Source organism: Natrix helvetica (genome assembly GCF_964273705.1).
Source record: "Natrix helvetica genome assembly, chromosome: 3".
NCBI classification, from domain to species: Eukaryota; Metazoa; Chordata; class Lepidosauria; order Squamata; family Natricidae; genus Natrix; species Natrix helvetica.
Window position 1 is genome coordinate 91,438,976 of NC_138549.1, and position 14,320 is coordinate 91,453,295.

General features: G+C 43.2%; 1 protein-coding gene across 1 annotated transcript in view; it reads right to left on the reverse strand.

Moving 5' to 3' along the window:
- HS2ST1 (heparan sulfate 2-O-sulfotransferase 1) overlaps positions 1-14,248 on the reverse strand; it is a 123,195-nt gene extending 108,947 nt beyond the window's left edge. The window contains exon 1 of the mRNA XM_081946301.1: positions 13,697-14,248. Coding sequence (XP_081802427.1) covers positions 13,697-13,820 — 124 coding nt within the window. The 5' untranslated portion in view covers positions 13,821-14,248. The remainder of the gene's footprint in view (positions 1-13,696) is intronic.
- Between the last annotated feature and the right edge of the window lie 72 nt (positions 14,249-14,320).

Genomic DNA, 14,320 nt, shown 5'->3' on the forward strand with positions numbered 1-14,320 from the left:
TTAAGCAATTTAAATTAGATATAGTCTCTAAATTAAAATTAGAAAAAAAGTATGTGATTCTAAATAGAATTCTTTAGCAATTCTATTTTTTAATAAACAGGTTCTGAAATGTTGTACAACCTTGACTGCCCCATTTAAAAATTAATTTGGGGATACAGTCGCAACTAATAATTTCACAAGGTAAGAGTCACCATATTTTTCGAAGTATAAGACGCTCCGAAGTTAAAATGCACCTAGCTTTTGGGAAGGAAAACAAGAGGGCGGGGGAACTGACTCTGCCTCCTAGCAATTTGCCTTCTTGCATCAAACAGCAAGTTTCACTTTCAATTTCAGTTTAAGCATGGGCTTGCTGATGATCAGCTGTGTCAGGCTGCAGGGATTGCCACAGCCTATTGCGGCCTCCGCAAACCCCATTTACTCATTTTGCTGCAAGGAGATAAATTGCTGAGAGGCAGATGCCAAAGGGGGGAGGGGCAGTGAGAGGGTGGTTTTACATTCGGTGTATAAGATGCACCCAAATTTTCACCCTCTTTTAGGGGGCAAAAAGGTGTGTCTTATGCTCCGAAAAATGCAGTAGGTTAAGAGCATACATACTGTGATGGCCAAGGCTTTAAAATTGGGGATGGAGGGGTTGCTACCAGGGTGTTGAAGACCTGTCCCTTTTTATGTGCATGCAACGCATGTGATACATTTTTAAAAGATGGGGTTTGATTATATGATCATGCCTACTATTTTGAAGCCAGTGACTATTGCTAGGCAGCAATTAAATATATCACTTATTTTAAAAAAATAAACTTTTCACTTATTCAGCAAATAAGCAATGGTAGATTCTTACAATTGTTTCCAGACACCTAGATTTATGCTCTTAGTGGACAGTACTTTCTGAGAAATTATAATAGAGCCTTCTCGAATAGCAAAAAATTATGTCTCTTTCGTCATTCTTTTAAATTTTAGATTGGTCAATGTTACTTTCAATTTACTACAGAACAAAAACATTTCTATTTTGATAAAGTAAACATGGAATGTGACTGAACTTTAGTAACACTTCTGCTGATATTCCCAAAGTTACAGGTATGCTATTGCATTCCATGCTGACAAACTTTTTGAAAATACAAATTTATTTTCAGTAGAAAATGAACCTAACTAAAGTTGGTTATAACTAATGGATTGGCTGTATTGAAAAATAGTTTGTCACATTATCAATACATACAATTGCTATATTTTGAACAAATGAGAATTTCAAATGCTTTAAAATACATTACACTTGAATCAAAGTCTATTATAAACCTTTATTGATGTTTTTGTCATAATGATGAATTTCAACAGGTAAATTGAGACTATAAAAAGAACTTCATTTCAAAATAACATCCTATAACATAAATAATAATGTAAGGAATACAATACTATTGGGAGTTAATGTAAACCTTATACCTCTCCCCCCAAAAAGGAAGCAAGTAAAATTGCTTTATAAGTTTAGTTAATACTCAAAAATGCAAGCTTGGCTATCAAGTCTGATACAACATTTTAAAGACGTGTTAATGCTTCCCCTCATCTCCCCAATATGCTTATGAGTCTCTAGGGATTACAATCCACACTATGTGAATTTCTACATTAATAGCAAAGATTTAAAGTATTAAGATAAAGAACACCAACAATCTTCTAAATTTTGTTATTGAAGTTGTAAGAAAATACCTATCTGACAAGCTAAAACAAGACAGCATGAACTAATTTACATATTTCAAGAGAAATATGGGAAACAATTTGTATTATTATTTCCATTGCAATTTGCTATGAAACAATAGCTTTTTTATTTCCACCTTTTTTTAACTGGAAAAAACTCACTCCCATATTATGAAATCTCCCCATCATTTTTCAAAATAAGCTGCAACTCTTTCTTCAATTAAAAAAACTACTGTCAACATGACAAGCTTCCTAAATTTGATCGGAATGGAGGAACTGAGAACCTGGCATACATTTGATATTAACCCATCTAATCTTTGAATATTGCTATCAAACTTTCTACAATTTATCACCACTGAAACTTCACATATCTGAAGCTACATACAGAAAACCAACTATGAATGCAAAATTCCTAAAGACCTCCAAATATTTGTTAAGAAATTTCAACAGAGAACTTCGTAGATTCTCTGGTGACTGGAAACATTCTATCCAGCAATTAAAATGTTAAGCTAATGACTGCTTCATAAATTAAGTACACATCAACATGTCTTAGAGATACACATTAAAATAAATACAAATGTCACCTTTATTGTAAGGTGGGTTCTAACTATCCTCCGGATTTTGTGTTATATAACATATGAAGCATCTCCAAATCAATCCTCAGATTGGGTTATCACCTGAGCCACTGATAAGTAGCCAATTTTTAAGCCATGTGCACACTGCAAGGATAAAGACAGTTAAGTACATAGCATACTAGTGTGTGTAAGTATATACGAGTATGCTATAATGCTCTAGAACACTTCTAAATATCAATTATGCTGTTCCTCTTCAGCTGAAACAGCAGTACATAATGTGTTATGGTTAGTTAACTAAGGCAAATCACAAACTATCTTCACAATGTACACATTATACCACTGTCGAAGCAACAGCTTAGTCAATTAGCTACTGAGGGGTATATGACATCTACAATTCTTAACAACTTCGGATACATTGTTAATACACTGCCTAGGTCTGTAACAAGGAAGGCACTTCCTAAGGTAGCTAGAGGAAGTCCTACCATATGTGTCCTGAGAGGTTATTCTCAAGTCTGCATTCTCTGACATGCCCCTGTTCTCAGGGTGTTCGCCTGCTTAAATCTCTGGACAATCTACCATTATAACTTTCAGGCAGGCCTTCCATAAAGATAACATAGAGGTTAATCTTTCTTCATCTTTTTTATGTCTATTAAAACACTATAAGGATCTAAAGCAGGGGTATCAAACTCAATATGATTGAGGGCCGTATCAGGATTGTTTGACCTTGTGGGGCTGGGTTGGGCGTGGTCAATTTGACATCACTCGTGTTGTGGCCCGAGTGCTCTGCCAGCTCCCGAGCTCAGTTTTCGCTGGCAGAGGCATTGCAGGCCAGCTCTTTGCTGTTACCAGGTTGGCCCTGCAGGCCAGATCTAATCACCCCGTGGGCCAGATCCAGCCCCCAGGCCTTGGGTTTGACACCCCTGATATAAAGGGAGAAAAACAGGTTAAGGCAGAAGTAGCTGAAGATTCAGAAACTGACTGCTTCTTAAGTTAAAATCAAATTTAGTTGTGAGCAGAGGTGTACCAGGAAGAGCTGCTATACAATCTAGGGATGGCTCCTGGACTGTCAACTCTTGGTGGAAAAGCAGCTCCATGCTGTAGTTAGGAGCAACTTTGCCCAGCTGACCAGCACACCAGCTGGAGCAGAAGGTGATGGAGCTTATCAGTTCATGGCCGAGCTAGTGTAGGTGTCCCAAATGAGACTGTCCTTGAAATTTCAATTAGGGCAAAGTTCAGCAAAAAGTGGACATTATTGTGTAACACCAAAATTATGGAAGCCACATAGATTGTCAGTGTTTTGAATAGATTGTTTTGAATGCAATTCAAGGTATCAATGTCATGTCCCTACATGGTTATGGATTATGCCAGTCAGTCATTTTATTTTAATCACTAATCAACAAAAGAGTCAGGCTAGAAATGTTGCATCCCAAAGATATAGGTTTGCTATCCCTACATCTTTATGACAAATTGACTCTTGAAGGCATTTTCTGCAGGTGCTCAACTGCAGAACATCCTCCACAAAGATGAAAGAACCACAGTTTCACTTTTAATATTTAAATACCTTTAAAAAGCATGGTCTTTTAAAGGCATTGGGAGTATTGGGGCAGGAATGGAGAATGTATCCGAATTTAGCTGTTTTGATGTTGTACAATACTATGCTTTTATTATTGTATTATTGATACTGAGCATATTTATTACTTAATATACTTCACACAGTGATTACTTGATAGTTATTGTTATTCTATGTATTACATATTGTCACTGGAAATGCTCAGTTAGATAATAGAAGCAGCACAAAAACATACCTACTACCCAATTATTTAAGATTTACTAACTTTCAATTGCCAAGGCAAAGGGAACACAAAATGTAACCAAAATATAACCGCACTAGGAAAACAATTAAGAGAAAATTATAATACAACCCCACATTGTAAATAAATATAGAACTGAAAGTTATTTTCAACTTTTGCCTAAATTCTTAAAATCTAATGTTTACAGTTAAACAAATGTGCACACTTCTCCAATTGTCATTTCCTACAATTATCATTACCAAAAATACATGTGCAATTGGGTGAATGCAAAAAATGGCTCTCTTTATAGAGTACTTTCTAATGAGATTAAATTAGGAATGTTAAGAAAAACTAATCACAGCATGCAAAGCAATTTCATTTTCACTGACATAGATTTGTTAGACTAAATTAGAGTACAAGCATTAAGAACAACTATCATTTCCATTTGTTACACAATTTAGGAATTTCATTTTTGCTACATGCCAATTAATTCACATTTCAATGGACTTTGAGTGATTTGGTTATATTTAGAAGTAAAAACTTGCTGGCATGTGATTATTATAGATTGTTACTAAATCAGAATGTATCTAAAACTGCTGTTAAGTCACCAATTGTTTCCAAAACCTTATGCTGTCAAAGATAAAATCATATATTACAGTGTTCAATCAAGCATCAAATGAATTTTCATTATCTAACTTTATCCAAAATTTCATCACAAAATGTGTGATCATATATATTGCTAGGTTTTATAATACTATTGATAATTCTCAAAATTATTAATTAAACAGAATTGCTATCATATTGTACTACAATCATATTTATATTAATTCAAGGAAGCTATTTTTCAGAAACAAAAATATTTTATTTAAATTAATATGAAATTACTTGTTTGTTGAAAATAGTACAATGGTAATAACATGTTAGACTTTAATATAATGAACTCCAATTTTTTAATCTATTATTGACAATCTAACCTTCTTTACACATCAACCAATACTACTATAATTAACCATTAATCCTAGGAATTAAAAATAACAAATTATTAACTAGGCAAGATTGTCCATTATATATCATGAAATATTTTTAAAAGTATCCCAAACCAGTGGAATGAACACCACAAGAGGATTGACTTCTGATCAGAAGGACTAAGTCAGGGGTGCCAAACTGGTGGCCGGCAGGGTGGATGTGTCACCCACAGGTCATGCCCACCCCGGCTCTGCAAAGACAACAAGTGTCACGATACATTGTGATACATGACGTGATGTTTGACAACCCGTGGACTAAGTGGAAGAGGACAAAAAGTTTTTTAAAAGCTGTGTTCTCCTAGGCGCTGCTTGGAGTGTCCAAGCACGGGTTAACTTCAGCTTGCTGCCCAAGGACTGAGTTCAAAGTTTGTGTAGCCACGCCTCTTGCTCCTCTAAGAGGCTCAGTTTAAAAAACTCAGTCGCCCTAAAAGGACGCTTTTTGGGGAGTTCCAGTCCTTGAGCAGCAGGTTGGATTCTCCAAGTCAGTGTAGTGTAGCCTTTATTATTTTTGTGTTCAGTTAGGTTAGTTTTTCTTTAGCTTCTTTGTTTTTGGCTTCCATTCCATCCAAAGTAGGGATTACCGTCAGACACGCGAAACAGGCTGCCTGGAGAGTGGCTGGCTTTCGTGCTGCCGCGATTACAGCAACACCATGGGAGGCTTGTTTAGTGGCTGCTGGCGAGCTCTTGGGGACAGGTAGGCAGTCAGGGTCCCCCTAAAAGCTGTCGGAGGAGTGTTAGTTAGCTGGACACTCTCCTGAGTCTTCAGAATATCCGACAGGTTTCCCCGGTGCCTCTCCAGGCGCGTGGTGGCCATTTTGAAGACAGAAAAAATTGGTGCACTTTATTTCTGAGGCATTTCAAGCCGCTGCAGCCTGTTTCATCTGCAGATTGCTACTGGGAGGGGTCTTAATGGCCTCCCCCTCCCCTGGACACTCATCAAGCAGCCACAGGAATTTTGGCTATTGCCTGGCCATTCTCTGGTATTTAGACATAGCGCGGATCTGCAAGGGTCTTGGACAAATCTGACCGGCACCATTTTGTCATGCCTCTGCCTCTCGCTGGGACATTAGCAACGTCTAAAGGTCCTTCTCTTCATGGCAATACCATCTTGGCCCTGAAGCTTCGTTCCTCATGTCAGCTCTTACAGCCAGCCCTGTATCTGTGCCTCACATCATGGCCAGCATCGTGGAGGCTAAAGTGACTTCCCAGGCAGGCCCCACCGCTAGTAAGCACAGCAGGCTCAATCCTGATGCTAAGGGTGAAGGGGCTGGGTGCCCATCCAAGGGAAAGTATATCAAGCCCAAAAAGGTGTCCAAAGCTGCTGAGAAGATGGCTGAGAGGCATCAGCCATTGTTGAAAAACGATTTCAAAAGGCTCAATCAGCTCAAAGACAGGCAGCAGCTCCCTCTCCACCCAGGGAAGATGGGGCAGGTCCTTCCCTTCCCACTCCACAGCGAGAGGGGTCCCCTTCCCTGGCAGGTGATGAGGATTTTGGCTTTTCGTCCAATCCCTCCAGAGCCCTCGCCTCCAATGTGACCTCGCGCCGGCTGCTGTGGCTTCACCACTGGCAGGCGGACATGAAGGCGAAGTGGAAGCTCGCTTCCGCTCCCTTTAAAGGGGGAAACTTTTCGGTGAAGCCTTGGATTCGGTCTTAATTGAATCCAAGGATAAACGTAAGATCTTACCAGCGGTCACCCAAAAAACAGACTGCAAGGGTCAGTCCTTTCGTAGGCAGCCCTTTCGGAATGGAGAGCCTTCAACCTCTTCTGGGGGATTTAACCAAGGGGGGTATTCCAACTGCTCCTTTCGGAAGTCGAAGTAATTGTCACCATCCCCCTCCCATAGGCGGTTGTCTCCAACTTTACGCCGCTCAATGGGAGGAGACAATGACGGAAACCTGGATTCTGAATACTGTCCATCACGGGTTGATCCTGGAATTCCTCTCGTTTCCTCCACAGACCTTTGTCCGTTGTCCCATTCCCAAATATGCCAAGCGCCAACTGATGTGGGTGGAGATAGGACATTTGCTGGAGATAGTAGCCAGAGAGGGTCCCCAAGGGTGAGGAGGGCAGGGGGTTCTACTCCATCCTCTTCCTGGTCCCCAAATCTTCAGGAGGAGTAAGGGCAATACTAGACCTCAAGAAACTCAACATCCGTCTGGCATACAAGCGTTTCAAGATGCAGTCACTTCAGACCACTCTGGGCTGCATCAGGCAGGGCGACCTCCTAAGTTCCATCGACCTGAAGGAGGCGTACCTGCACATTCCAATTCACCCAGTGCATCGCAAGTTCCTGAGGTTCCAGTTTGCCAACCAGCACTTCCAGAAGGCCCTCCCCTTCAGCCTCTCGTTGGCCCCAAGGACATTTACCAAGCTTCTAGCCACCATCGCAGTGCATCTCCAATCCCTCCCAGTAAGACTAGAATGCTACCTGGACGACATTCTCATCCACTCGTCATCTAGGGGGCAAGCCAAAAGGGATCTCAACATCACCATCTGCGTTCTCCAACGCCACGGGTTCTCAGTCAATCTCAACAAGAGCCACCTGACTCCAACCTGCAGAATCCATCATCTCACATGGTGATCGACTCCAGGAACTGCAAGTCTTTCTCACACGGGAGCAGGTGGACAACATCAGATCCCTGTTAAGAAACATCAGTGCGACAAGATCAGCGTTTATCGTCTCCCTCTCCCAGTTGCTGGGGAAACTAGTATCGTGCATTTTGGTGGTGCCTTGGGCGCGTCTGCATGCACGGGAACGCCAGTGGTTCCTCCTACCGATCCAGAAACGCAAGGCCAGCAACTCCAGGAGAGTGGTGCATCTCCCTCCAAGGGTGGTTCGCTCTCTCAGGTGGTGGCAGTCAGAGGCCCTGCAACAGGGATGCTCCTTCAAGGAACCGGAGCGCCTGGTCATAACAAAGGATGCCATCCTATACGGTTGGGGTGCTCATCTCCAGACGAACGTTATTCAGGGCAGGTGGTCTCAGGCGGAGCTTGCCCACAACATAAACTGGCTGGAACTCCGGGCCACCAGGCTTGCCCTGCATCATTTTCACCATCACATCATGGGCCGCGATGTTCTAATTCTGACCAACAACATTGCCACAAAGGCATACATAAACCACCAGGGCGGCACTCGATCTCTGACCCTGATGACAGAAGCGGAGGCACTGGGTCGATGGGCAGAGCGCCACCCGGCATCGCTGTGGGCACATCTCGGGGGAGGATAACATGGCCATGGACTGGTTGAGCAGAATTACTATCAACAACTCGGAGTGGCGTCTCCATCCATTGCTGTTCCATCAACTGTCACAGAGGTTCGGCCTCCCGAAGGTCGACCTGTTCGCTACTCCAGCCAACACTCACCTCCCCGGTTCTTCGCCAGGTTCCAATGCCCCGCCGTGGAAGGGACAGACGCCTTACGGTGTTGCTGGCCTCCCAGCCTCTTCTAAACTTTTCCGCCACTTCCATTGATTCCACTGGCGATCAAGAAATTCTGACAGAGGGAGCGGAAGTGTTGCTCGTGGCACCACACTGGCCAAGGATGTCCTGGTTCACCAACCTTGTCAGCTTGTCAGTGACTCAGCATTGGCGCATACCTCAGGAGCAGATCTCCCTCAGCCAAGGGGCATTCAACATCCAGAACCCCAGTAGCTGCAACTAGCCGTTTGGCACTTGAGGGGGACCTCCTGAGATTCAGCAGATTTTCTGACAAGGTCATCAAGGCGTCCAGGCACCCCTCCACAGTCAGGATCTATGAGGCAACTTGGTCGGCCTTCTCAACTTGGTGCCAGTCTCATCACGTCATTGCCACTTCTGCAACTCTTCCGCAACTCCTGGACTTTCTGCAGGAAGGCTTGGACAAAAGCTTCTCGCCTAATACGCTCAGTCGGCAGACGGCTGCCTTGGTCACCATCCTGTCCACGGACTCACAGCTGCCTCTTAGTAGACATCCTCAGGTCCGTAGCTTCCTCAAGGGGGCTGCCAACCTCATCCCTCCTACAATTCATAGATATCCGACTTGGGACTTGTCTGTCGTCTTACGGTCTCTGACTGCAGCCCCATTTGAACCGCTTCGATCCGTCAGTTTGCGTCACTTGTCCCTCAAGACGGCCTTTCTTATAGCTATCACCTCAGCCTGCAGGATTTCCAAGCTGGCCACTTTTTCGGTGAGAGAGGACCTTTAAATTGTGCATCCTGACAGGGTCATTCTCAGACTGAACCCGGCCTTTGTGCCAAAGGTCAACAGTGTCTTCCACAGAATACAGGAAGTGAACCTTCCAGATTTCTGCCCGCGACCCAGACATACAAGGGAGCACATGTGGCATAAAGTTGATGTTCGCCGCGCTGTACGCATCTACAAGAAACGAACTGCTTCCTTTCGCAGGTTGGAAGCATTCTTCGTGTCTTTTCAGCCCATCTCCATGGGTAGGAAGGTGTCCTCTTCCACCATAGGACGCTAGATATGGGCATGTATCAAGCTGGCCTACGAGCAACAAGCTAGACAGGTTCCTCCTCGCATTACAGCACACTCGAGGAACGCTGCGACCTCGGCTGCATGGGCCACGCGAGGGCCACCCATCGAGGAAATATGCAGGGCTGCTACATGGTGGTCTCCATCTCCTTTCATGAGAAACTACAGACTGGATGTCTTTGCATCTGCAGAGGCTTCCTTTGGGAGAAGAGTTTTACAACGGGTCATCAACGACTTTACAACGGCTCCCGCGGGCCTGGACAGTTCTTCTTCCCACCCTGGGACTACATAGCTTGGGTATATCCCATGCTTGGACATTCCAAGCAGCGCCTAGGAGAATGACCGTTGGCTTACCTGAATGGTCGTTCTCTAGGCGCTGCGGGAGTGTCCAACCCCACCCAGGGGTTGCCCGCGGGTGCGTGTGTATCAACTTCATGAGCATAGAACATTGCTATATGTATCTTCCTTTTGGGACTTTTCTTCATTTTTTAAGCTGAGCCTCTGAGGGGAGCAAGAGGCGTGGCTACACAAACTTTGAATTCAGTCCTTGGGCAGCAAGCTGAAGTTAACCTATGCTTGGACACTTCAGCAGCGCCTAGAGAACGACTATTCAGGTAAGCCAACGGTCAATTTCAGCTGTGTGAGCTAAAATCTACTCACATGAAATTGGATCTAGGTTAGTGTAGTTCAAGCAATCAAAACATGATTTAATTTTAAACTATAAAAAATGAATATGGTTCTGTTAACTCATAAAGCTCTAATAAACATTCTGTTTACCATTATGTGAACAAGTAAACACAGGGAAAAACCTCTGACTTTGCAGATCAAGGACTATAGCTTAAAGCAGTGGATTCAAGTTTGTTCTTATCAGCATATTCCATAAGCAGAGTGTCATCCAAATATTCCAACCAATAAAAAAACAGGGAACATTGTTTTCATCAATTTCCCTCTGTAATGTCTGTGCTATCCTTAAGCTGTTATAGAACATCCCTAAACCCTGTGGAACAGATTTTCAGGGGACACCTGGAAAGGACGGGAAAGGGTGGAAGGAAGCTGGCTTCTTACATCGGCAGAAATGTTTTATCAGATAGTGCTGCAATGGTATATAGATCCAAGCTGCATTATTTTTATATTTAACATGCATTTATTGGGCTTCCTTGTAGTTTTATAGAGTCCCATATACAGTGCTACCATCTAGGAAATGGTATTTACCACATATACAGAACCACTCACCCAGTAAAGGGAAAGGTTGCCCTCGCACATGTGTGCGAGTCATTCCCGACTCTAGGGGTGGTGCTCATCTCCGTTTCAAAGCCGAAGAGCCAGCGCTGTCCAAAGATGTCTCTGTGGTCATGTGGCCGGCATGACTAAACAGCGAAGGCACACAGAACACTGTTACTTTCCCACTAAAGGTGGTTCCTTTTTTTTCTACTTGCATTTTTACATGCTTTCGAACTGCTAGGTTGGCAGAAGCTGGGACAAGTAACGGAACTCACTCCGTTATGCAGCACTAGCGATTCGAATTGCTGAACTGCCGACCTTTCTGATCGACAAGCTCAGCATCTTAGCCACTGAGCCACATATCCATATCTCCATATCACCCAATACATAACCATTTTTCCAGGCCCTTTCCAACTATTCAGAGTTATACAGTAGGCTTATATCTCAGATTACAAATTATTCTACGAACATTTAATATTTCTACCCAATAGACAGAAGCCCTTTTCTAAAAAGCATTCAAGACTGCAGCCCTACACAGTCTTACATAAGGGGAATTCCTTTGAGCTCAGTGGTCCATTTACATAAATGTGAATAGGATTGCCCTATCGAAAAGTAATCCTGCGTTTGCCTAAATCACATCAAATAAAAGTTGATTAATTTCAGATCCCATTCCCTTCTGTATATATAGTTCTGCACAAAAGATGCAATTGAGTTGCATAATATTAAAAATGTAAAATGCTGCATAACAAGACACCTATACAAACATATTAGATCACAAAATATGAATCACATTTCGCTTTCCACACTCAAAAGTGAAAGATTTTAGCTGGGTTATTTTCACATTTGTGCATGCACATGCACATATATACACACACACGGAATTTAAGTATGGTTACAAAATATGTTCTGGTACACAGGTTCTCAGTGAAAAAGTATCAGAGCATCCCAAAGGCTCTGAGCTAAATTGGGAAGGTGAAAGCCAGCACTGATGACAACAATTGCAAGCTAGAGGCATACTGTTGCCAAGAAAATGACAGAAACATGTCAAAAAAGTCACCAGCAGTTATGTTCCATTTGAAAGAAATTTTACTTTTTCCTAGTTAATAGAGTTGCTTCTAGCCATTATGAACAATATTAAAGGGTCTGTATTAATGCTCTAGAAGATAAATAATACAAATTGCTTTCCTTTTATTTACAGCATTACTGCAAAATCTCATTGTTTACGGTAAGCTTGAGGGTTTCCTCCCCATTTTAAGATTAGAAGTATGAAAACCAAAGTTCTTTCTCCACAATTAAGATGTACTGTGTTTCTGCAAATAGATGACCCACCTTGAAAAGAAGCCCTATCACATTTTGAGCGCATGTGATCAAATTAAACCCCACCCACAAAATTAGCCCTAATTAAGACCCTGCCCACCCCGGGGTCCCGGGGGTGGGGAAAGGCACACAGGTAAAAAATAAGCTAGGGTGGGGATGGAGAGATGAAATGAAGTGATACTGGTAGATGGAATGGTTTGTTTTTGTCACCTTTATTATTTTCATAAATAATTCAAGGCAGCAAACATGTCTAATACTCTTCCTCCTACTCACACCAACTCTGTGAATGACTGGCCCAAACTTACCCAGCTGACTTTCATGGCTAAGGCAGGAGTAGAATTCATAGTCTCCAAGTTTCTAGCCTGGTGTCTTAACCTTTATACCAAACAGCCATCATTTTTATTGGTTTTGTATGGCACATATTGGAAAGGGAAAACACACAACCCTTTTCTAATTCCTACCCTATCAAGAGGTAGGAATTTTAACTCTAATTTTTTGCTTTTTGCTTAAATAAATTTTAGAATAAATTGATTTTATGCAAACATGCTTAAGAACCATAATGTGCATTATGTGTTTATCAAGCACACATCCTAATTGGCTGTAATTTACTGTGTGACAATCAATCATGGCTTTTTAAACCACATTTTAAAAAGTAATGTTTAGCATAAAAAGATCCTGAAATCCTTCATCATTGCATAGCATCCTATATACAGAATAGATTACAGACTGCTAAAGCTTATAATCATTTACTACGGTACATAGCGAAGCAATACAACAAAGTATGCCAACAAAGTGTAGCTGAACTTTTAAAGAATACAATTGTACAAATTGAAGTTTAAGTCTCTGAGCTAGCGTTCTCCCTAATAATTTACACAATAACCGAGTGGCAACAGTTATGAAATGCATTCACCACATGCAGCAGCAAATATTTCATAATCAATATACACTGAGTGTATATTAAGAGTATATAATACACACAGAGAGAGAAAATATACAATATACATTAAGAGTGCTTGTCTGCCTCTCTTCCTTCACACTTCTCTATTTCAAAGTTTGAAATCTAAACAGAAAAGGACATTTCCAATGTTGCATTTGGAGACTGGAGAAAACTTCAGGCCTAAGGAAACTTCCTCATCTGTTGTTTTTAGCTAAAACGTATATTGTTCACCTTTTTATTTCTTTGAAATGCATACCCTGAAAGGATCTATGTAATAGATTAAAAACCGGGGGCCGGTGCAACTGCTTGTAGAATTGAGTCAGTTTTTTTTGGGGGGGCAGGGTTTGTCGCGGAATCATGCTAACAAAACCGAATAATTTTATTTATAGAGATGTGAAGACCGCGAGGGCTTTCGACCCTCTTTCCCAATCAGTCTCCAAAGCTTCTCCAGATCAGCCTCCCTACTCCCCCCCACCGGCCCAATGACCCCCATACTTGCCGTCTTGGTAGCCCTGCGATAAAATGAAAGGAGTCTTCCCCCCCTATCCCGACTCACTTCAGACAATCGCATTCACACACACACACACACACACACAACCACGATTTTCAGACGGTACCATCTGCCGCCTTCCACACGGCCCCCTTAGGCAGCACTCCTTTCCCACGGCCGAAGCTTACCGAGCTTCCCGCGGGATTCTTCCAGTTTCTGAATCTGGTTCTCCAGGAAAAGGACGGACACCCCGAACGCCATCACCGCCAAGAGCTGCAATTTAGGCGGCAACATAATCCGGAGCAGCCCCATCGGCGGCTGCAGCGGCAGCAGCAACAGCCGCCACTGCCGCCTCCCTGGTCTCACACGTCCGCCCGGAGATCACGACATGACGCGGGGCGCTGACAGGGGAGGCCGGGTTGGTGGTGGTGCTGGTGCTGGTGCTGGTGGTTCGGGGAACAGCCTCTACGGGGGATAAAAACGGCGGCCGCAGACGAGCGACGGGAAAGCCCGGCGCCGGCGAGAGCTCGCTGGGAAGGGGGGGAAAAACAACCACCCGAGCTTCTCACATTCCTCGCGACAAAACCTCGCGACGGCACACGCCCACCAACCGCCTCCGAGAGAGGCTCAGTCCGGTGGCCCGGCTCCGCACACGGTCCCAGGCACGCGCCCGGCCACCCCAGCCACCAATTTGCGTGCGCTGCTCAGCAACCGAACGCCCGGCCTTAATTCACGCCCCTTTAACTTACCTCCCCTCCCTCGCCGACCAGCCAGAATACAGCTCCCGCCCCAAAATCTAACGTCCATTGGCT